The 24,488-nt window shown below is 47.5% G+C and overlaps 1 protein-coding gene across 4 annotated transcripts; it reads right to left on the reverse strand.

The window, feature by feature from the left end:
• Positions 1-8,369: 8,369 nt before the first annotated feature.
• LOC134417442 (suppressor of cytokine signaling 1-like) lies at positions 8,370-23,189 on the reverse strand. 4 transcript variants are annotated; one of them, XM_063154677.1, is made up of 4 exons: positions 22,920-22,989; positions 13,126-13,250; positions 12,008-12,175; positions 8,370-9,931 (listed from the first exon to the last, which is right to left on the reverse strand). In XM_063154677.1, exon 4 carries the CDS (start codon positions 9,863-9,865, stop codon positions 9,182-9,184), a length of 684 nt encoding a protein of 227 aa, XP_063010747.1. In that variant the 5' UTR covers positions 9,866-9,931; positions 12,008-12,175; positions 13,126-13,250; positions 22,920-22,989; the 3' UTR covers positions 8,370-9,181. The 4 variants fall into 4 exon arrangements, with proteins under 4 accessions (XP_063010747.1, XP_063010745.1, XP_063010744.1 ...); XM_063154675.1 differs by lacking the exons at positions 12,008-12,175; positions 22,920-22,989 and adding an exon at positions 23,112-23,189; XM_063154674.1 differs by lacking the exon at positions 12,008-12,175.
• Positions 23,190-24,488: the final 1,299 nt, after the last annotated feature.

The raw sequence follows: 24,488 nt of genomic DNA on the forward strand, positions 1-24,488 counted from the left end.
ATTGGGAAGTAGAACAGGCCAGGGCAGAGCGGGCCATGTTAGGTCCGCCTGATCCAGGGACTTAAATCTTGCTGCTGTGCTGCAGTGACCCTGGGAACCAGCATGGACCCCCACAGCAGACATTGGAGTGCACTCACACCCCACTTTAGATTGGCACAGGTTTCCTCATGCACTCCAGGCTTCTGCCAGCTCCCAGGAGGAAAGCTGGGAAAGGATTAAGTAGCTAAGTATCTTATTGGCAAGTGAATATATTGTTTTTTCTTTCTATTAATTCCTCAGCTTTGCTTTGATTGTGGACTGTGGAGAATATGCAGGCTGATACAGCTGTAATAGCACACCCTCCTAGGGTGGAAAAACATAATTTTGCCACCAGGCCCTATTCTGGCTATGAAAACTAAATAAAGGATCCTGGCAAAAACATGTGCTGAAAGAACCACATCTCTGCTAGGATTTTTGCCAATACAGAAATGTGTTTCATTCTGTTTTCCTCCCTACCCCTGAATTTCCCACCTGCTGTCTACATTCCTGGCTGACAGAACTACAGGACAAGGATTTGTAGTTTTGACCCTATGCAAGAGAAACATCATTGGGTTTTGTTTTTCAAACCCTTACAGACCACTGCTGAGTGCGCTGGGAGCATCCAAGGCTGCTGCAGGCTATGGGGAGACCTGGGAGGGGTTTTGTGAACCTCCCTGTGGGCCTGGAGGTAAGGCACTGAGCCTGAACACCCTCCAACCCCTCCAATGGAAGGAGGTCTCCTTTCCCTGGAGAACTGCATGATGACAGGTGTGAGTCCCACAGGAATGAGAAATGCAAAAAACCTCGGAGTATAAGAGGAAGCATATCCTGCCTGCATGGAGACACAAACCTCAACAGGAGCAAGTGCATGGAGTTGAGACTATATAGATACCGTAGCAGGGTTGAGACATCTGTGACTAATTGTATCTACACCTGCTCTTTATACATGTATATATATATATATATATATATATATATATATATATATATATGCATGTATATACACGTACCAACATTTTATACCTAGCTACTAATACTGCTGGGGTTTCCCTAAGGCACCCCCTCTGTGTCCCACCATGCTGAGACCCTCTGCCACAGCTGGGCCCATGGTTTCTCCTCCCCTCACTCTGTACACTCTGGGGAAATCCTTCCCCACCCCAGTACTGCTTCCTTTATTATCTCTGCCCAGTTGTGGTTTATAAGTTGTTTAAATCTCTTCTAGGAACAGATAAAGATCACAGTTACCCAGAATCCAAAAACACAGACAGCTTGAAATGTGGTTAGACTCTGCCCTACTTTCATTGAGTTGAGAGCAAGGCTCTGCCAAGGTGCTCAGGGGAGATGAGAAGAGAAAGACCCATATCACAAATCACCCCTTCCCCCCAGCCCAAGAAATAAACCTAATGCGTCCCCTCCAAACCTGCTGCATCTGTTCAAACCACATTGCCTCTCCTCCTGGTTTGCCCAGGACTTGCAGGTGAGCAGGGCATGGAGCCATGGAGCCTGGGAGAGATGCTGTCCTGCACTGCAACACTTGGCACAGGTACAGGCATGTCCCCAAGCTGAGAGAGGTGCAAGGGATTCACTAAATCAGGGCCATGAGGATAGCAATGCAGGGTGTGCTGCAGATTAAGAACAAGGTGTGTTGGTAGAGTTTTTACCATCCACATGCTCACCGACAGCTTTTCCCCATAGCAAGTTGCTCCCTAGGCTGGGGGAGCTGCAGAAGTGGAAGTGCTGCCTGGGACTTCCCTCCTGTGAAAAATCCCCTCCCTGGGAAGTCCACACTGGGTTTCAGAGCTACTGTGTGGCTCTGCCTCCAAGGTGAGCTGGCTCCCTTGCACTGTCAGGCTCCTCTTCAGCAGTATTTCCAGGCATCTGCAGTGATCTGGGAAGGGATACTGCTGAATAAATGCCAGGGTTTTTTTTCCCCTTCTCTTGAGTGGTGCCAGCCCACAGGACCAACCTGCAGGCCAGGATGTGTGTTCCCCTCACTCATTTTGCCTGTGGTCTGATTCTGATAACCCTGGACTTTTCTAACAAGCACTGCTGGTGTTCAGAGGAGATGGGACTCAGGCAGGGGAGAACACCTTGCAGATATATACCTCCAGCTCTATGACTTTCTCCAAAGTAGGGAATCCTTGCTGAATGATTCCACCCATATTCCAGGTGGAATACATGGAGCAGTACACAGACAAGCCACTTGCAGACACTAGTATTTCAAGGGTATTACTTAACCCTGCTTGGAAGGGCTTGTATCAAAGCAAGGATCAGAGCAGTGCAGGGGAATTTTTGCTGGTGCTTTCATTAGAGGTAGCAACAGTGAGGTGTTTCTGGAGAAGGGTTTGCTGCAGTCAAGGCCATAAAAAGATGCTGAAGAAGGTTTCATCTGAAAGATAGTATAGATCATTATGATATTTAGTAATGCCACTTACAAGGACTAACTTGAATAGTCTTGGAAGGAAGAATGAAAAAATCCTCCCTAATATGTTTGTGCCAGCAAACACATTAGGATCTCCTGCAAGAAGTTTTTCCATCCTATTGAAAAGCTTTGTTAGAAAGAATGATGAGAAGGGTAATAATAAGGCACTATAATTATACCTGATCCTTCTATAATCTTTTTCTCTGCAGAGTTCAGGAGCACTTTACTGCTATTATTGGATTTGAACAGTCCCATCTGGATAACATACGACTGATTTGTTTGCATGGCTTATTTTAGGTATCTCAGCACGTACATTAGACTTGCCTTCATATCTGGTTGATTCCTTGCACAGTCTGGAAGAGCAGGAAAAGATCTTCAGCTCATGTTCTCCACCACGCCATTCTGCCATCCCAATGCCTAGGAGAGCTCCTTACAGAAGACCAAGGATAAAAGGAACCATCAATCCTTCCTAACTCAGTACTGCAGAAGGAACAACTGCAGTACTGAAGCACTTAGAACATGGAGGCTGGATACTACCAGGAACACCTGGATTTGCACCTGTATTATTCTAGGCTTGAGATTCCATGGATTCCAAAACAACTCAAGATGCACTGAAAGTCTAGCAGCAAGAACCTGGCAAACACCTCATGCTCTGTGATCAGCATAGCTGCTACCTGAACCTTTTAAACAAAGGGATTAACTGCGTGTTTCCGCACACACAGCAACAGGGAGAGCGTGAGGGTGCTCACATCTTTCTGGATTTAGCATTCCTTGCAACACCATCTCAGTTACAGAGACACTGCTGCGCTCTGGCTGCAACTGCCATTCACCATGTCCTTAAATGAGTAACCATCAGTGCCACGAACCTTGCTGTCCCCTTGCAGGAGCTCTTGAGTGTGAAGCTGGGCACTTGCTGCCTCACTCTGCCAGGGCCAGGAGAAATGAGACATAATTGAAAATAATCAGCCCATACTTAAAAACCCTATATAGAAATGAGATTAAGAAAAAATAATTATAAGCACAATACAAAAACTATGGTTTACGTGACTTGGACAGTTTTCAGTCTGAAAATCACAGCAATTTGTCACTAGTTTGCAGTTTGAGGAGGGACCCTCCCTTTCAGACTGAACCACTGTAAAACAAGCACAAGTTGCCTGATCCTTTTGTTCCTCTCAGTGCTTTTTAGAGATTTTTTTTTGTCCAGTGAACTGAAGAAGGGTTTTCTCCTGCATCCCTTACATATCCCACCTGGCTTCATTCACAAGGACAGATGAGGTTTCTAATGTCTGCCCGTCCCTAAGGCTGTGGGACATCTTGTTGAAGAGTTTAAGAGGCCCCATTAGCCCTGTCTAGTTTTCCCCTACTTAATTTTGGTGTATTATATCCAGTCTCCTCACTTTCATTCTCCTACATCCTTCAGAGCCGTCTCTGTCAATTTGTTTACTTCTAGTTTATTTTTAAAAGACAAACCCCCAATGGACATAAGCTCTCAAGTCCCTTTTGAAAATGCTGTCTTCTCTGTAAGTGCTTTGTTTGTGATCCTCTCCAATCCTTTAGGCTATTGTTTACAAGCTGGAAGGCATCTGCACTTGGGCTAATCATGCCGAATGCCAGCAATTCCCCCAGCATGATTTGTTGCACAAACCAGTGGGAGCAGGGTTTGTTTTGATTATGTTTAGTGTGGAAAACCCACATTTTGCTCACATCAGCCTGACAAAACAGGGAGGCCTAATCCAAAATCTTCAGAGAGGAACAATAATCTGGTCATTGATTTCAGTGGCATCTGGGACCAGCTCAAAGATTGAGAGCTCTGATGGCAAGGATGGTGTCTTGGGAAAGCAGGTAGCTCAGGAGGCAAAAATATTTAAAAGTGTATGCAAGTCATTTGCTCTGGGATGGATGAACCTAGCAGCCTGCCTAGTGCTTTGCTTCTCAAAGCTCTGCAGCTCCTTTCTGACATGCAGTTAGTCAGGCTGGGAGCCCCCAGCTCTGCCCCCACCAGCCGTCACCTCGGGCTGATGCTGGCCTCCCCCAGTGCCCCCAGCTGACAATTCAGGCTCCTTCACTCATTCTGACTGATGGTGATGTTTTATCCTCAGCCTGTGCTGATGCTTGCCTCCAGGCATCAGATGGGTGTCCCAATTTTTCTGCTTGTGAAAGCTGGGAAGAAGCGCCCGAGGGCTGCTCCCTTTGGGGCTACCATCAAACTCTGGGGCACGCAACTGCACCGCAGGGAGGGTGTACAGGTCTGCCAGGTGCAGACCCGTGTCTCAAGAGGCCCAGCACAGTTCTGGGAGCTCAGCACAGCTGTCCCTCACCAAGCCACTGGCTCAGCTAGCCTGGGCTGCCCCCTGTGCTGCTGAGCCTCAGGCTGAGCCTAGGCTGCCTTGTTCCCACACTCCTGCCATAGCATAGAACTCAAAAGCTCCACCTGGATCCTGCCTCTCCCCTATTTTCCAACTCTGCTTTTCCTCCTCCAGAGGTGCTCCATCAATCACCATTAATCCCTTTTTGTACCCACATAGAGGTTAGCCTTGCAGGTGGCCTGTGGCAGGGATTTCCAGAGCTTAAGCTACTATATGTCACATGAAGAAATGTCTCCTTTTGAGTCTTGAAGTATTTCATCAGACGCCTCCCTGGATTTTTAAGAAAACACATGGTCACTTACTCCATAGCATTCAGGCTTTACAGATCTCTGCCACAGACCTCAGCCATCTCTTTTCTGGCTGAAGAGTCCTACTATTGAGCCAGCCCTTATATAGGAAACGTTTGGAAGTACTTTGCTTTGCCTGAATCAAAACCTCAGCTCCGCCAGCCCCAGCTGAGATCAGAAGGCAGCAGGAGCCTGCCAAGACCCAGGCAGCTCTGCAGGGAGGCATCAGGAGTTTCAGAGCGACTCTGCCACATCTCCCTCTCCCTCTGACACCTGCCTTCTCTCTGAAGGCTGCCCCCAGCAGCCTGGCCTTTGCACCAGGGAATGGCACAGGGCAGGCAGAAAGCTCCAGTGCATGCAGCTTTAACTGTACAGATGCCAAACATCTGAGGAACTGGGGCAAAACGAACTCCATCAGACAAACCCTTCACATTTCCCTAGCCAAGGTGTGTTGTAAATTAAGGGGTATTGCACACTTAAAGATTAATGACACATAAGACTAAATACACATTTTTAGAGGGACAACGGGGTAAGGGTCAAAACTGAGACCTTACCCACAATCCGGTGTGTACACAGACTTGATTTTGAAGCTTGACTACCTAAGAAATCACTGAGGATGACCAAATGTTAATACATTTTTAAAGTGTTTTTGCACAAACTTGTGTCTTTTTGTGAATTTTTGTGAATCCTGATCCCTAACAACATACAGACCTTTATGTCAGAGGTAATCAAGTATTATTACAAGAGCTGATGGCTGTGGGGCCCCTCCTGAGCACACACATGGGTACATATGGAAGTTATTAGCAAGTTCCAGTGAAGAATTTTGGGAAATTAACCCTTGGGGCCCCAGAGCACTACCACAGACAGCTAGTTGGGAGCAGACAAAGAGCAGTTTCCTGCTGGATGCCTGCAGCATATTGGGACTGAGATCCAGGCCCTTCACGGCATGGTAGAGGAAGCCCCTCTCGCAAGCACTAAACTTTTCAACTTCTGCTGTTAGGAAGAACACTTGAAAAAAACCATCTGCAAAGCCTGTGTAAGTTTCCTCGACAAAGTGAAATGAGTCAGCTGGAGAAATGTATAACATAACATATAAAAATGCAAACAATTTTCCTCTATTCCCCAAATGGTGCTCAAGAGGTTGTGAGGAAGTTTGCAATTTCTTTTTAAGTCCCCTTAGGAGCCACCAAAAGAAACATTTGGATACAGGCCACCAGGAACTACTCCTACGTGACAGAGGGACCCATTCAGAGGCAGGGTCATTAAAGTGAACATCTCCCACTCTAATGAAAGCAGCAGGATAGTGTTACCCCATGGAAGTAAATTCTTACCCTTTTGCTTGTACATCCTTTTTCTCAAGACCTGAAAGAAAAAGGTTTCTCTTCCAACATCCAAGCAGAGAATGAAGGATTCTAATGCTTGCCTCAGCCAATGCACTTTTCACTTTCCTGTTCTTTCTACATTGATTTCCTTTCTTGCACCAATCCTGATCTGCAGAGTGACCTCTCCTTGGGAATAATGAGGATACTCACACATGATGTGCTTTCAACTTTCACAATATAACAATGCTTGGCAGTAATTCACTGCTTTTCATCCACAGATCTCAAATCAATTCGCTGCAGCCCTGCATGGAATTGACTTACTTGTAAGACTGAGACAAGTGCTTGCTGTGCAATTAAACAAAAAAAAAAAAAAAAAAAAAAAAAAAAAAAAAAAAAAAAAAAGAGGAACAAAATAAAGTAGACTTTATTAAAATACAAACTATTTCCTTCTCCCATGGTGTGATTTTCCTAAAGTGCAATCCAGGTTGCAAATAGGGCTTCTCTGCAGCCCCCAGCTGCAGAACCCAAGATGCTCATTTGCGGCCAAATGAGAGCAGTTCACAGCCAGGTCAGAGCAATACCGTCAGAAAGCTCTTCCCTCAGTGAGGTATAACTGTGGCCAGAAAACAGAAGCATTCCTGTGCTCAGTTCTAAACATGGAAGAAATTATACTGCTCCTCCACCCCCCTGCTTTCTGAAGGGAAGGCAGGAAGGGAGCCAAGGCACCTCAGCAGACACCTTCAAGAAAGCAAAGGATCGAGGGGTGGACATGATGCCTGGGCCAGCAGATCCAGTCGCAGTCTTCCATGGCAGAGAGGGAGAGCAGCTGTGTGGCTGACCCTGCTGAGGCAGGGCCATCACCCAAGAGCCCAGGAACGGTCCCAGAGGTGCCCAGAGCCACCTGAGATGCTGGCAGCAAGCAACACTATGCCCGCACGTCAGCCACCCCAGGGCACACACCCTGCGGAAATGAACAATCCCAGCTCCTGCTTTTGCACTGGGCTGAGACACAGTAACTGCAGGGGCACCGAGCTGCCTCTGGCCTCCCTGCAGCTGGAAGGAGCAAGGACAAGATCACCACTTCCCTGACACTTATCTAACTACCTTGGTTGATAAGCCAATGCCCTGAGACAGGCAGCCAGGCACCTCACTGCCAGCAGGGCAACAAAGCCCTCCAGAGAATAATTCAGAGTGCCTAAGTTAGGCTCCTGTGATGAATCACAGCCTGTATCTCTCTCTGTGCTGACCACACACTTTAGTTCCTCAGATAAAACAGCTGAAGACAATAGAGCAAATTCAGTGTGCTCTCTTTCCCTGTTCAGCTTTTTTCTTCCATACAGGTCTGAAGAGGAAAGTCAGCATGAGCAAAGCAGGCTGTCTGCCCAGCTATGGATGCTTAGCAGCCTATAAAACAGTTTGGCTCAAATTTTAGAGTATCTGAATTTCTTCTTTCATGTAGCTGTTTTCAATCACTTATTTTGAAGACATCATACTGACTATCCCTGAAATGAACCATGACCCTATTTAAGCCAACTGTGTTCCTCCCATTTGTACTCATACTCACCAGTTCAAGTTCACTGATGCTGTGCCCTGTTCCAAGATCTTGAATTACTCATTTTTTTTTCAAACACTCAGTACAAATTTTGAGGTACTAAAAAAAAACTTTCTAAAAATGTAGGGCTGAGATTTTCAGAAGTTTCTTTGTTTCGAAAATTCTTCACTACATTACACTACAAGATGAATTTAAGTTTAATGTTCCCAGCTAGGACCACTCATTTATGCTCTGCTTGTGTTCTTTATGAGAAATTAACTTAATTCAGTTTCAGTTTGATTGCCAAGCCTGGGTACTAAACTAACCGGGCTTCTAACATTAGAAGGGAGTGAAGTTATCACCAAGTATTCACTGACTTTTAAAAATCAATATAAAAATTTTATTAAAATTTTAGAAGTTTTTATATAAAAATTTCCTTGCCTTTCAGAGGCAAAACCAAAACATCTTCTGATGCTCGACAGATGGCAGCAGCACACTATCACATGAGCTTAAGAAAGGGTGCAGGATCCCATCTCTTCACACCCTCCCAGGGCAGATACAACTCTCCAGACCAGGGTTATCTCTGCAGGAATGCCATGCCCTTAAGTACAGCATAACGCATCTTCACTCTCCAAAATCCAATCGAATAAAGCAATGCAAAAGCCAGTGAAGCTGCATGTATCGTACATGGCTGCAATGGTTTCACTTGGTGCAAACACCGGCCTCTGAAGTAACAGGCATCACATTTGTGCTGCAGGGAGTGAAACGTGCTCTTGCTCCACCACAGCTTTGTGGGTCAGCACAAGGGTTATGCCCATCGATGTCCAAGCTGCACTGCTGTGGGACTGGACTCAGCTGCACTCCACCAGGGCAGATTTGAGGCAGGAATGAGCTCAAGCACTTTGGGGTAGAAGAGAACACAAGGTGGACTTGGGAAGATGGGCAGCTCACCTTTTTTCTGAAGCTTTTAAGTTATAAATGGAGCAAAGAGCAGGACTTGGTGGCAGTGGCACTGTCTGCTCTTACGGTCTGGCTTTACCCCAGGCACATCTGGGAAAGTCACACTCACTGTGTATGTATGAGGACACATCTGTCACAGCCACTGGCTTCAAGCTCTGCTCCCTCTGCCCTCCCCCTTCCTCTCCCAGCAGCCAGTCCAGCATCACTGGTGTGGCACACATCCCACCAGCACAGCCATAAAAGAGGCATCTCCTTTCATTTCCCATATGCATCCATCATCTCCTAGCCCAGGACAGAGAGGGGCTGGGGCCAACGCTCCCCTCTGACCCTCCCCTTCTGTCCAGGGGTGAGAACACCCCTTCCCTCAGACACATTCCCAAGGAGCCCCCCAGCCCTGCTCTGCCCTCTGTCGCGGCACCAGCAGGGAGGCTCCGGCAGCACAATTCCCGCAGCGTGGGCACTGCCCGGCGGCTCCGGCACAGGGGCTCGGAGAAGACCAGGGGAGTTCCCCCCATCTCATCAAAGTGCAAGGGGTTGTTCCGGGTCCCCGCCACCACCAGCTCCAGCAGCCGGACCACGCAGTCTGAAAACCAGTTCTTGAGGCGGAAATAGCCCTCCTGGAAAGAGATCCGAAGGCTGACGGGCCCCGTGGGCATCCGCACGCTTAGGCTGAACAAGCAGTTCCCCTGAGAGCTGTCCCGCACCAAGTAGGTGCCTACAGGCTCCCGCTGGAGCTTGGCGTGAGCCTCCCCCACGGACAAGGGGCCCCAGTAGAAGTCACTGGCCTGGAGGATATTGAGGGATCGCTCCAGGACTTCCCACTCGCAGCTACGAAACATCCGGAAACGATCGGGCAAGCCGGGCGGCGCGGGGCTGGGGAGAACGCTCCGATGCTGCCTTTGCAGAGGAGAAACAGTGCTCTGTGTGTTGTGCAGGTCATCTGGCCTCCCTCTGATCATCTCTCAAAGAGCCCATGAATCCTGGAGAGATGCTGCCTTTACCATGCTTCCTCCTTTGCATCCAGCCTGTGGGACAGAAGGAGAGTGAGGCAAACCCAATACCTTCTTCAACCTGGGCAAGACACTTCCCATGGGAGAAAGACCAGCACAAGTACCAAAGAGTGTACCAAGGAGCTATTGAATGTCACCGACCCCCAGCTGTGGGGAAAACCAAGGATATATGCGCAGAAAGGGCTCCAGCTGGGTCCCCACCAGCACAAGGTGGCACTTTACAGAGCTCTGCATCCATTGGGTTTCTGTGATTCACAGCCAAGGGCTCCTACACACCCTCCAGCAGGTTAGTTTGAACCCAGCAGACCTCAACATTTCAAGATTTCCCTCTGATAGACATTCAGGACTCTTCAGAGTGGCCTTGAGATTGGAAAGGTGAAATGACACCACAAATGAAAAGGGAAAGATTTCCTAAAGGAGGAAAGTATCATTTACTTTGTCCTTCAGTGAATGGTAGAAAGGTTTCCTCACATTTCAACCCTTTCTCTGGCAAAAAGATTGACAATAGGACTTAGCAAAAGCAGAAGACAGGTATGAGCCTTTCTCCCCCAAATCCCAGGAACCACTCCCTTGTCCCAAGACATGCCTGTTTCACTATGTCAGGAGAAAACAAAGGTCTCAGATCAAGACTACTCAAGAAATGTTACATCAACTTCAACACTGAAACTACCTTGAATGAGCTCACTTAACACTGGTACCAGGCACTGCTGATGCCCTTCCAGACTCTTAACTGCTGTTTCTTCCAGAAAGACAACTCCCCCTGCCTGCAGACAATGCTGCCCTCTCCTAGTCACCATCCTCTAATGTACTGTCATGACCCTGCTCATCTCCTGCACCTTGTGTTATCACCAGGCTGTTTTGCATTTCTGAACCCAGTGTTGCCATCAGCCATGCAAGTCACTTCAATTACATTTTAAAAAATATATATTCTAAATGTGTGTGTCTGTATAGGCACAAATAAAAAAACCACAGCCCTAAGCCAGAGGCTCATTCTGTGTGAGAAGCTGAGCTGTAACATACCACTTCCCCAGGCCTGACAAGTCAGTAGCTCGCTGCCAAATACTGCCCTCGCTCCCCTGACATACTCCATTAACCCAGTCATACTCACTCACAGCACAGCCATGCTTGGAGCAGAACAGAGTGCTGGCACAGCCTGCAGCAGAGGAAGAGACACACTTCATCTCCAGCAGCTCCCTCCCCCACCACAGACTTGCCAGAGCACTGGGGCTCAGGGCTCCTATCAGGCAGGCAGGCAGCCCCCCAGGGAATGTGCAGGGACCTGTGCTTGGGCCTGCTCTGCAGGGAGAGCTTCAAGTTAAGCTTAGCTCCTTGCAAGGTTCCCCCCAAGCTGTCTCACACCCTTTGCCAGCTATTCAAAAGCCTCACATTCCTTTTGGTGCTGTGCTAGCTGGGTGAGGACCCTAGGAGAGGACACACATCTTTCCTTCACAGGGGCACAGTAGTTAGGGAGAGCAGGCATGTGCCTGGCAGTGCCTTACCACAGGCATCTTTTCTAGTCTACCATCTCTCTCAATACTTAACAGTAATACGAATAATGTAGCTGCCAGGCATGTTTCATATATGGAGCCCTAAGCATCCTTTCCAAGAGCAGCCTGGGAAGCTTATCCAGCTTATAGTCCTGTGATTTGCAGTCCACAAGCTGCTAATGTCCCTGGTACTGTTCTGAGTGCTGTTGATCCTGCCCTCTACACAGTTTCATAGTAGGAGGGAAATTCCATGCTTAGAGAAAGGTGGGAGGGGTGGGAAGGAGTTAATCAAGTTGGGTTTTTCTTTTCCATTTAAAAAGAAAGAAAGAAAGAAAAAAAAACCCCAGCAGTTGAAAGCTGCTCAGACTATTCAGCAAGTCAGAATAAATCTTAGGTGAAGGTGATTTAGTGAGCAGGATGCAAACACACACAGTCACCACTACAGCAACAAGGGCCATCTATCACCACTGAAAACTCAGCATAGAAGGCACCACAAGGAGTTGCAGCATCTCTGTCCCTCTCCTTCTTCTCTCTGCTGGGTGAGGAAGCTACAGAACCCTCTGACATCAGCTCCTATAGGAAACAAAGGTCATCTGCCAGGTACCTCCAGGGCTTCGGCTGTAGCTTCAAAAGGAGTGATAAAGAACCTTCCTAAACAGCAATTTCTCTTGGGTCCAAATGGAAATTTTGCCAATTTCACGGGTCGAGGTTGGAAATTTAATTCAAGCACAAAAACAGAAGCAGGCAGCTGTCTTTCAATTCCAGGCTAGTTCTAAAAATAACAACAAAAATATATAATTTGTTTAGGGCTGCAGATTCTATTTGACAGAAGAAAAACCCAAACTGGTTTCTCCCAGTTTTCAACCTTTAGTCATTCACCCAAGTCCTTTAAGAAAAATCCACTGCTACTAGAAATCTGGCTGACTAAGAACTGAGACTGTCATAATTTCAAATTCAAAGTAAATTCAAAAATAGCACCTTGACAATTTGCTCACTTGGTTTGAAATCTACATATAGGTCAGAGCCTGAGATGGGAGGAATTTGTTTAGCTTCAGTGACCCATTTCCAAGAGCTAAGTGCCTGGCTTGCAGCACAGCATTAGTTAGAGTAATATTAGCCCTAAAAGTGCTTCCTGCTACTACCTTTAAGGTTCACTTCTAATGGCTCAACAGGTCCTAGGCGTACACAGCCTCCACATCACGGAGGATGTGCAGACCCAGGATTAGGAATAAACCAAGGCAGGGGTGTAATAAAACACACATGCATAATTAGTTCTGCTGACTTGTCACACCATGATTTGCTTTCCCTCTTTTCCCCTCCAAAAAACCCCAACACCCAAACAAGTTACTACCTCTCTACTGCAAGTCAGAACAACGCTTGCAGCCAAAGCAACATATCCTAAAAAGCTGGTGTCCTGCTAATTAGAAGGCTGGATAAGTTTCCCCAGACTTTCTGATTTACTGCAAGTTCAAGAGCTTTTCAAAATAAGTGCTCTTGACACAGGGCATCCTGCTTTCCTCCTCATTTATGACCCAGGCAAGGCAGGGTGTTTCATAAAAGGAGACAATTCTAGTAAACCAGGGGATGTGCACAGCGTGTGGTTCAGCCAAGCCAGCCCTGCACCCTGGGGCTTGACAAATCTGGCATGTTCAACATCAGCCTCAAGTACTCAGCTATGATGCATCCTCACATTCTTCTTCTAGGACACTTGAAAAAGCTTACCTCTTTGTCTTTGCCACCCATAGGGATGAGATTCTGAATGTCAGGACTGCAAGTGGTCCAAATTCAAAAGCTCTGATGCGGCACTTCCCAGTTTCTGCACAGCTTTACTTAAGAGCAAATCCATCCTTTGAAAAAAAAAAAGACATCCATCAAGCAGGTGACTAAGCCCATTAGTTTGCTGTAATGTGGATCTAAAATACAACAAATCTGGGGACAGGTTGTTTGTCTCTATCTCTTTGATCTGTGTTACTGTAGAAACACATATGCAGCACTTCAGATAGCAACAGAGACAGCAGATTGTTGCTGTTGTAGTTATTATTGCTATTTACAAAGCCATGAGCTGAGTAGGTCCAAGCAGCTCACAGGTGGCCCAAGGACAAGTGGAAAGACCACAAAGTTGCCATCATCTTCCAAAAGCAGGAACCATAAAACTCAAATGTTAAGAGATGATGGCAACAGAAATAAACCTAAGGATTTGGAACAGCAAAGTCCCAACTTGTTCTGAATACAAAACACAACATTTAGAGTATCTAATTTGATACCACATAGGTATCCATTCACTGTGACCCAATCTGTTCTGGCCCACACTCTTCTGCCCTGCTTCCCCAGCTCTCAAGACTTTTCCTCCTCATCTCACAGATGGCAAAGTAAACCTGGTGGAGCTGCAGACCACCATGTGTGCAATCACGTGTCTGTCAGTGGATCCATTAGCAAGCTGAAAAAACAATCCCAGCTTTCTGCACACCTTTCAGAGGCAGGCCCTGCACAGCTTCACTTGTACCCATGTAACATCGCTTCTCCACATCCTCCCCAGCCCAGTCCGAACTGGGCACACACCCCACAAGCTACACTGACTTGCCGCTAGCAAAACTGCAGGTCCATCCCATTATTACACTTTTCCATTCCTGCTCCATTTGGCTTTGACATCTCCCAGATATCAACCCTGCAGTTCCCAGAGCAGTTAGATGGAGGCTGGGATTAGGAAAAGCTCTCCCTAATGTACCCTGCAAGGCCTTGCGACAGCGTCCCTACACCAGGCAGCAGCGCCGGAGCAGACATCGCTTGTTTGCACGTCTACATCCCACAGAAATGTGCTGCCCACTGATTTGTGGCTGGGAAAGCTGTTTCAAAGGAAAGCTTGAGCAAAGGGCTGGAAGAAACCTCCCTGGTAAGAGCCAAGCACGCAGCACTGGGGTTTAATGGCAGGCCAGGCTGGCTCTCAGGTCGCCACCGCCTGCCACACACCGGCACTGGTTTGAACTGCGCCGTCACTGCCACGGTGCACGGTCACACCAATGAGCACCCTGCCACAGCCAAGGAGACCAGGGTTGATCCAGAAAGGATCATGGAGGGGGAAGGGAAAGGAGATGCACAGACAGACATGCCAAAGAGAACAGAGGGAGCTGTGGTTAGTGGAAGAATGTGGCCCAGCTCAGCCAAGAGGACCAGTGTTAATCACAGCCAATTTCTCCAGCACAAAGCAGGCCTTGGAGACATTGCAGTTCCCTCTATCTTTTTTATGCCATGGCAGTTTGATGTGAGGGTGCCATTATGTCTGACACATGAGAGAATATGTGGGAAAAACACCAAACCACACCACACATACATACCCCAAACCAAAATTGCATTTCCCTATACAACCAGCATCCAAGGATGCAATATTTAAAAAAATAAGCTGAGGCAGCACCCACACTGTGGCAGCTCCTATTTCGCACAGCAGAGACACAGTGCAGGAAGATCCTGCATGCAGGCTCTGGGAATCAGCAGTTGGACACCTTGCAAGAACACTTGTCTTATCAAACACTTCCTGACATTTGGGTCTGGAGAACATACTTCAAAACCCACAAATAACTTTGCATGGATCTGATATTAATATTTGGTACTTCTTAACATATTTTTCTATGACACATGTTTTCTGAATTAATATGGCACTTTGCTGATAGGGGCTTAAAGGTTTTTACTCCAAGAAAACCCACAAGACTGAGTGATTTGTGCCAAATATTCTTCAAGGGAGGGAAGTCTGCAAGCACTTTGGTTTCTCCATAACACATGTTAATAAAAACCCAACAAGGTGGCAGTTTAAAGGAAAAAACAATTGTCTTTACTGAGCTAATTGAAGGAGTTAGAAGAAAGACATTCATTTTTAGGGTCCCCTTTTCAAGCCTTGGAAATACTATGCACTTTCAGAAACTTGTTCAAATAAAAGAGCCTACTCCTCATCTAAATAGCCCAATATGAAACTGTAATCCTGCCATTTCAGAACAGAGAAGTCTCATCATTTCCCTGGTCTCAGAGGCTGCTCTGCAGTAGTCACAAGCAACTTGCTTATTCCACAGCAAGTAAAACTACCAAAACTACCATCTGACTTCTGCCAAAGACATTTTCTACTGAAGACTGAATTATTTCTGCCTTCTCCCGTAACTGGGGAAACAAGAAGAAAAAAAAATAGAAAAAGGAAATCAAGAGTAGTTACTACTAAGTTCCAAAGCTGCAGCTGAGCCTATCCTGCTATGGCTTAAGCAGAGAGTTGTTGCTTGCCTCTGGCCAACAGCATTTTTGGTAAGTGAGGGAAGCCCAGTGGCGTTGCTCCTGACCTTTGCAGTTTCACAGCGAGCAGCCATTCCTGTGAATGTCAGTACTGCACAGCTACACAAAATCTCAGCCCTGTGCTTGGCCAGGGAACACAAAATCTGGGCTGCTGCCTTGCCATCCCTCCCTCCACACCACATACCAGCTCAGGAAGCAGCCCTCTGGAAAGGTGGCTGGAGCTCTCCCCACCTTGGGGGCAGAAACAAGGAGACAGGGAGAGGACACAAGGAGGAAGAAAGAAGCCAAGCAGTCCCTCGTGTCTCCCTACTTGAAATGCTCCATCCCATCTCCGTGCTGAGAGGGGGATCAGTGGGAAGGGGGTAGCGATGCCCAGGGCTGTCTCCAACCCATCATGGCTCCTCAGCACCACCAGCTTCCCCCACTCCCAGAGCAGCAGCACAGGTACATTTCCTCTGCCTCTCTCTACTAAACTGACTTTGTTCCAGAACCCTGTTTGAGGAAATGAGTAAATCCTGAGACACAAAAGCCATCAGTGGTCCGTCTTTTTATCAAAACCATCACACTGAGCCGGAAAGGAATTCAAAGAAGCAGCTAACCCTGAGGAATTAGCAGTGTCTGCAGCTAAAGCTGGTTCAGAATCCTTACCAGAACTATGCTGCAAGAGGAGTCCCAGATGATTAACCAACAGGACCAGAGGGGGACAAGGGAAACACCCTGCCTCGGCGCTTCAGGAGGACCAGCTTCAAAAGACATGAGGGGCCATTATGCAGCACCAGTTACTGTGCCTCCAGAGCAAAGGGCAAGGGTCAGAAAGCACAGACACACCACAACACTAAGTTTTATAGTGGGGGATTTCCAACACACAAAATAAAGAAACTAGTCCTGAGAGTCAAAAGTGAAAAGAATTAAAAAAAAAAAAAAGTAATGAAAGGTTATTCAGGAAATCTTAAGTGACAGAGTGTGCAGACCTCCCACAAATGACGGCAGAGATGCTGCCTGACTAAGAGGACAGGCTCGGGGGACAATATGGGTCACACTGCAGGTATCACTGTAGGTGCAACAGCTGGCAAGAGCTTCTGCTGTGGATCAGAGACATCAAACACATACACACTACAAAACCACAGTCCCTATTCAAATCTCTCTACAACCTCAATAATCCTTTAGAAGATGAAAAAATAATCCTGGAGGAGCCAATATAAAGGAATATAAATTATTGACAGTAGGGAACAAATTTATACGAGGATGGCTCTTATGAAACTGGGACAGTAGGTGGCCAAGACAAATGAAACAAAACCCAGAAAACATATGGCATTTTCAGTTTATCAAAAACAGAAAACCTCAGGGGGAATAATTTAGTTGAGTGGGATACCAGCTAGTGGGGACAGGGACACTGCAGAAAAGTTACACAAGCAAGCAGGTATTATTTTTTCTTGCACAGGATGTTGAGATTTCCCAGTATTTAATGCTGATTAACCTGAAAGAAAAAAAGAGGGGGCTCTATCAGAAGAGATAGGGAAAAGTGACATTAAAGCAGAAAGCCAGCTGGGCACGGTGGACTATACCTGGAGATTTGGAATTGGAAATGGATGGTTGAGATACAAAGAGACCATCTCTTAAACAAGTGTTCTCTCAAGCAAATCAGCTGCACTAGCAATTGCACTAGCAATTGGAAGGAACTTTTTTCGACATGTGCTGCTAAAGCAGGAGCAGCACAAGGCTACCTGGTGTGGGGGGAGAGCCAACCCCCAGGCAGAGTTCCCCATCAGGCAGATGGCACCTGAAGGAACAACAGATGACAGAACACACTTTGTGCTTCCTCAAAGCAAGTCAAAAAGCAAGACATGGAACACGAGCTAAAGAGCCAGCAGCATCCAGGACCTGTAAAGCAGATGGGCAGAGGGCATGGGGCAGTCACGACCACAGGGTGAATGGGAGGTAGAAGAGGGGTGGCCAAAGGAAACCAAGGCACTTCAGCCCCTGCACATCTGGTCACCTCTCTGCCCCCCTCCCAGCCATTGCATCTTCCCCCTGGTTTGACTCAGCCCACTTTGCAGAGCAGCCCACCTCACTCCTCAACAGGCTGGTGGGTACAAGCAGCCCAAAGGCTCCCCCATCTTTTATGCAAGCAGCTCCCTCCCCCGTGACTGTGCAAACTCACAGGCTGACCCAGGTCTCTTCCTAGAATTGTCTCTCCATCTTTAAGCTGTCATTACTCACAACACCCCCAAGGCTAATCTTGCTCCCCAGCAGGCAGCTCACAGCCTCCTGTTACTTAAATCCAACTCAAAACGTAGTGAGCCCTCTCCATCACCTTCCCAGGGTAAACAGTGACAAAATCACTTCACTCCCTGCAGGACAGAGAAGTCAGAGGTCATTAAAAATTCGTCAGCGGGAAAGCAGCAGGAGGTCAGGCAGGACTCTGTCCTGAGACACGCAAATGCACGCAGGCTTGTGGAAAAACCAGCTGGGTCTATATTTTCAAGAGCAATAAATTAAGTGGTGCAGCTGACCAATGAGCCAAGTAACAGTGCTGAGGGTTCATTAAGGAAAGCTCCAGCTCCGAATGCAAAAGCAGTCATTTAAAAACCAAGAGGCAAGCGGGACTGGGAGGGTGCAAAATGGATGGGAACGTAACAGTAATGCCACCACCTGAGAGAATACAGTCAGTTCTAGTTACCTGAAATAAAAACATACAGAGCTGAAACAAACAGGGTAGGCCTAAAGATGGGTAATAAGAAGCAACACATAATTGTACAGAGAGAGACTGGAGAAATTTCTTGCTCAGTTTAGAGAGCAGATACATATATACAAGAGGATGCTAGAGAAAGATATAGTACAATCAGGACATTCTATTTGTATTCTTTCAGAAAACCAGATGAGAGGAAGTTCAAAGGTGACCAAAATTGAAAAGTAACTAATTTGAAAACTCATAAAAGGAAAAACTCCAATCATGTAGACTGGGGAAAGTGAGAGAGCTGATCTGAGAAGTCTCATTTCTCTTCCCTCTCAAATGTCTTTGCTTTGTTTCTATGCTGTACTCACCACGTCATGCTTTAGCAGACCTTAGGCAGAGGAATCCAGCAGCAAAGGGCTGGAGTTTTGAGCAACACCTTTTTAAGACATCTCTTAACCATTCAAACCTGACATAACACTAAGGGGAGCCCAGCACAAGGCATAAATGTCCTTTGTGCAAAACTGAAGTAGTAAACAAGGGCACATGAAGTCAATATGAGGAATCAACGATGGACCTGCTGCAGAGTTAAAATAGCTTTGTCCATGTTTTCCTCTTTCTTTGATGACTAAAAAGAACAGCACCTCTTCTTTGGATCTGCTGACATGAAAATCGGCATGCACCCTACACAAACAGATTTCAGTCTTTACTGCTAAAGCAGTAAATGTTGCTCCAACTTCTCTCCTTCCACACCACAAAATCTCACCAGAATACAAGGTAGAACTAAAATATGGATAAAGAACAACACAGGTGATCTGTCAAAAAGCACAAACAATCCATTCCTGCACAATCAAACCTGTGCTATCACCACTAGCGTGCCAACCGAGGCAAACTTATGCTGAATCCCCTCAGCTTCAGCAAGGGGCCTTCAGCAGGACGTGCAGAAGCCCAGCTACACAGCACAGATTGCAGATCTCTGGCATTTTCCAACAGCTAACAGCCACACTCATTTTCTTAGCTTTAGCCTAAGTTTTCAAATAAACTTTGCTACTGAGGAAGTACGAAAGTAGATCCAAACTGTTTCTGAACTGCACAATCACATATATGCAAAACCTCCCTCGTTGCACAAGTCACATTCTGAAGGCAAAATTTTTTTCAGCATTTGCAGGGAGTGAGGGGAAAGACAAAAACCCTCTGCAACAAAGGCAACCGAATGCAGCCAGCTTGTCCCAATTTTGCCAGCCTCTGCTCCAGTACAAAGCTAAAGGAGCCCATCTGCAAACTTAACAGTGGCACCGCTGGTTCTTCCCCTCAACTCTGCATGTGTTTGCGAACAAGCAGAAGCACACAAAGTGCAGGAGGAGCAGGAAGGGAGAAGGCAGAGAGAATGTGCATTATCAAAATACCTTGAGAGCAGTTCTTGGAAATGTGCAGCCTGCGAGCCTGTATCAGACACTCATTTCCTGTGAAGTGCACACAGGCCTTTTCATTTCTCCACTGAAGAGGATGAAAATAAGGGGCAACTCTGAAGTCTCCAAAGACAACACAAACCACCATTTAGCCATTCTACTAAAACTGAATTTACATTTAAACACTATTAAATACCTATTGAACAGAAGCATTTAGTTCCAGAAGTTTAAAAAGTAGGATTTTCTACACCTCTGACTTCTAAATCTTAACTTGAAACCTGTCACTTGGTATGGGGAGAGGGGGAAGAATTCTACACAAAGTCACCAAATCCTACTACATCAAACAGCACTGCACCTTTTTTTAAAAGGTTGAGACAGATTTCAGCAAAATGGTGAGCTAATAAATACCTTACTGAGGGAGAAGGATGCAGGATATGCACAAATGCAAACCAGAAGAGTAGGTTGTAATGAAGTAGACTGACAGGATAAAGGGGATAAGTTGCTATCATACCTGCCTCTGCCTCTACTTACACGTAATCACGGATCTAATTAATGTAGCATTTAGTTGCATTATTTTAAATAAATATGCCTCCTAATGACATATAGGCTTAACACCTTTACCCCCTAAAATATATGGTATGGCTTACTCAGCTCTCACACCATCCATATCTTAAGTGACAGAGATGCATGTGCCCTCCTCTCCCATCTTGTGAGCTTTTGGCAAGCAGCACTAGCTGAGGTCTGCAGCGGCCTGGAATAACAGCTCAGGAACACACCACCTCCCCACAGCTTTTATTAATCTAACCACAGTATCAACCCGAACCAAATGATGTCAGATTTAAGTATTGCCACTATCTCTTTATTGCTGACCAAACCCAGGCTGGAGAAATCAGGACAGAGAAGCCTGTGGGTGGCAAGGGGAGAGCGGGTGGCAAGGAGCTGCAGGGAAAAACTAGGAGAAAAGAGCAAAACATTCCCAGTGGGGACAGAGAAAAAGAGAAACAAGGGAAAAACACAGCTCTAAAGGCACATTTTCTCCTTTGTTTCTCAGCAATGCAACCATAGTATTAGTGACAGCAATTAAGAATTTACACCACCCAGCCCCAGCTCTATCCTTGCATAAACCGACCACCAACTTCACAGAAATCCCAGCTGGACTGAGGAGGGCAAGAGGCACTGGCTGCATGTTTGAAGCTGTCATCTGGAAACTGAATTTGGCCCTCTCTGAGCAGACACAGTGGGGACAGAGACACACACCTGGAAGGATCTGAAGAAGCTCAGCCTCTCCCTAGTGCTCCTCTATGCCCATTTTTGGGGACCCAAGCACAGTTTACCTGTGCCTTCCAACACAACCTTACAGAAAACCCCTGTGTTGCCACTCAACCCCCTTTTAAGTAAGTGATAAGCCAGGTTATTAAAGGACATGCAACACAGAATATTAACAAGGAGCACAGAAATAACAAAGGCCCAAATTCCAGTTTAACTCAGGAAAAGATGGGAACTTGTGTGGGAGGTTGGCATCCCAGTAATCCTGCGGGTTTGTGCCCAAGAGCCGTCCCCTCTGAAGGGAACAAGAATCCATACTTCAACAACTATGTTTTAAATCACATACCCAGCAGAATCACTCATGAACACAGAAACAAAGCTTGGCTTCATCTGCAGTGACTGGCCACACTTCATCGTAACTTGATTCAACTAAAAGCAACTTTATGTGATAATACAGCCTCAGTCTCACAAACTTCTGTGCATGTGCATGATTTTAAAGCACATGACCATTGCCTGCTGTGACTGAATGGGCCATTTGACATTCACACAGCATCTGAATTGCAGTTGCAGTTGTTTGGAGAAAGAAGATATGCTTGCATACCTTCCTAAGGACACAGTCAGTAGAGAATGAAACATCAGGAAACTAGTTATTTCCGATTCCACCCCATTTTACAGAGTTGAGTATGGTCAACATGTGACTAGGTTTTTCATTTAAATTCTCTGAGAGCTGCAAGGACTAGAACTAGTAAATGGCACTGTCTGGACCACGTAGTCCCAAATAACAGCTTGCTAACAATACTCTTTACCCTCAACTTTCCAGAACAATGGTCAAGCCACATCCCCCATTCTTCACCATGTAGGAGAAGAAAAAAAGCCAAGGACATTAACTTAGCATTCTTGAGTTCTTCTCAGCTACCTCTGGGATTCTTCCAGATCCTGTTTCCCAGCCTGTTTTAGCAAGAAGTAATACACACTTTAACTAAATTTAAAAGAAAAAGAAACCTAAGAGTAGCATGAGCTGAGGTTTTACGCGGTAACCATTCCAAAATTCTCAGTAACAACGCGTGTGTTTGTGGGAAAAAGTGAGTAGTGGATCCTGCATGGCTGTGAGCACCATGACTCAGATTGCATAAAGAAGGAGGATTTAGCGATAACCTTTGCGATGAGGCTTTTCATGGGCGCGCAGCACTGATCTTCTGAGAAACGGCAGGTGTGAGGCTGCGATCTGACTGTGCCCGGTCTGGAGGACGGCGAGTTCCTCCGCCTTCAAGGCAACCCCAAGCGGGCATGTACACCCCCGGTTCACAGTTACCCCTCTTCCCTGTAACGCCCTCACTTCTGGCAGGCAGCTCCCTTTTCCAGCTAAGACTAAGTGTAACACTCTGAGCATCGCTTCTCCAGTGCTTTATGTGAAAGAAGTGCTGTGAAGACCAAGCTACCCAGACCTGTGCGGCTGCTTCCCTACAGACCCATCTAAGACATTACATAATTTGCAGGTTTCACTTTAAAAGAAACATCTCCCTGTCCTGACGCCGTGAAGAACACCTTGACAGCAGGACAGTCCCCGTGGAGCCACCCAGGCTACTCCCAGCACCCCGCCGCCACCCCAACACAGCACATGGCTCCCTTCAAGACCGGCAGTGAGATGCCGGCACCCCAAATCTCCCTCGACTCCTCGGGAAAAGCCCCCCAAGCCCCAACACGCTTCTTCTTCCCAGCCAAGAGCGGCCGCAACACCCCCAGGAGCCAAATCAGCGGGGGCTGCACCCCCTCGCAAGCCAAGGGGAGATGGGAGCAGGCAGGCAGGCAGACAGACAGGCAGACAGACAGACAGACAGACAGACTCCTCGCAGCCCGCCCCCTAAAAGGCCGTTTCCAGTTAACGCAGCACAACTTACTCTCGGCACCTCGGGGGCCACGGGCGGGCGGCGCTGCCTCCGGGGCGAGCGAGCGCTCAGTGCCGGGGCGACAGCGGCACTGCCTGGCCCGGCCCCCGCCGCTCTCCCGCCCCGAAGGCAAACGGAGGCGGCCCCGCTCCCCGCATCCCCCCCCGGCCCCGCTGCTCACAAAGGGGCCGGTGCGCGGCTTACCGGGGGCGGTGAGGCTGCCCCGCCGGGCCCTCCTCGGCCGCGGGGCGGGCGGGCGCCGCGGCGGCGGCTTCGGCTCGGGGGAGCGGAGCGGCACAGAAGGGAGGGGAGAGGTAGGAGGGGAGGAAACCCCCAAAATGTTTCTTTTCCGAGGAAGGAGCCACGGGGGGAGGGGAAGGGGAGGGGTTTCTCCCTCCTCCACCACGCCGTCTTTCCACGGCGTGGCTCTTGCAAGGGGAAAAAAAAGAGTAAAAAAAAAGTAAAGAAGAAAAAAGTTTGGGCTTTTGTAAAAGAAAACTTGGACGGATGGGGGAGGGAGGGAGAGAAAGGAAAAAAGGAAAGGAAGAAAAAGGATGCTGTGAAAGCCCCTCCGCCGCAGACTGGCTGAGGAACCCCACCGGGACGGCACGGCAGCATCCGCCGGCCCCGGGACCCGCCGGAGCCACGTGTCGGCCCGGGGAGGCGGCGGCCCGAGCGGGCTCTGCCCCTCCTCCCAGCCCCATCCCTGCCCTGCAGCGCGGGGCTGCGGCCGCGGGGCTCCCAGCGCCGGGGAAGGGGCAACGTCCGGGCCCGTGGGGGCGGGGAGGGGGCGCGCAGGGCTCCTACACCAGCGGGAAACAGAGAGCCTGCCCCGACCCTTCCTGCCAGAGTTCTCCCAGCCCCTCGCGGACACTGCAGGAGCTCTCAGGACACCGGGCACCCTGGAAGCACAGAGTGTGGCAGGGTAATACGCATTTGAGGAGCGTGCCCCGAAACGTACGCAGTTGCCTTGGTGGGTCTAAGTAAAATATTGGAAATCGCGTAAAAAATTACAAATTCAGAGAAACGTTATGATAAGAAATATAAATAATGCACCGCATGGTGCATACTACGAGCATATTGCTGCTCAGAGAGAATAGATGTAATAGAAGAAAAGATAAACTTTGGAATTCAAACTTTGGAGTACAAACTTCACAGTTTAAAGGCCTAGCCTGTAATGAAGCTATGACTTGATCATGTCATCAGAGCTTTCATTCACCTACATACTTTCTTTAGATGCTGCACACATTCCCTAGTGTGTGCATACCAGGTGAACTGCCCTGTTGGAAAAGCTCTATACAAATGCCCAACGCAGATGTGCTCTGGCTGCTCTGTACCAGCCTAGTGATGCAAAGCAGCTGTAATTCCAGCTTGAGCAGCAGACTAAAAGCTTTACAGCTGCTTGGCATTGCTAGGAAGCATGAAGCAGTCAGAAACGCTGCTGAATCTGATCCTCAGCCTTGCCAGAAGTTCCACTAAGTGTTGAGACATCAGTTCTTTTCAATTTTTTCTTTCGACCAACATGAAGATGTTGCTGACCACAGAAGAATTTCTGAACTTCCATAAGAATCTGGGCAAAGC

This window comes from Melospiza melodia, chromosome 4 (assembly GCF_035770615.1).
Source record: "Melospiza melodia melodia isolate bMelMel2 chromosome 4, bMelMel2.pri, whole genome shotgun sequence".
Lineage (NCBI taxonomy): Eukaryota > Metazoa > Chordata > Aves > Passeriformes > Passerellidae > Melospiza > Melospiza melodia.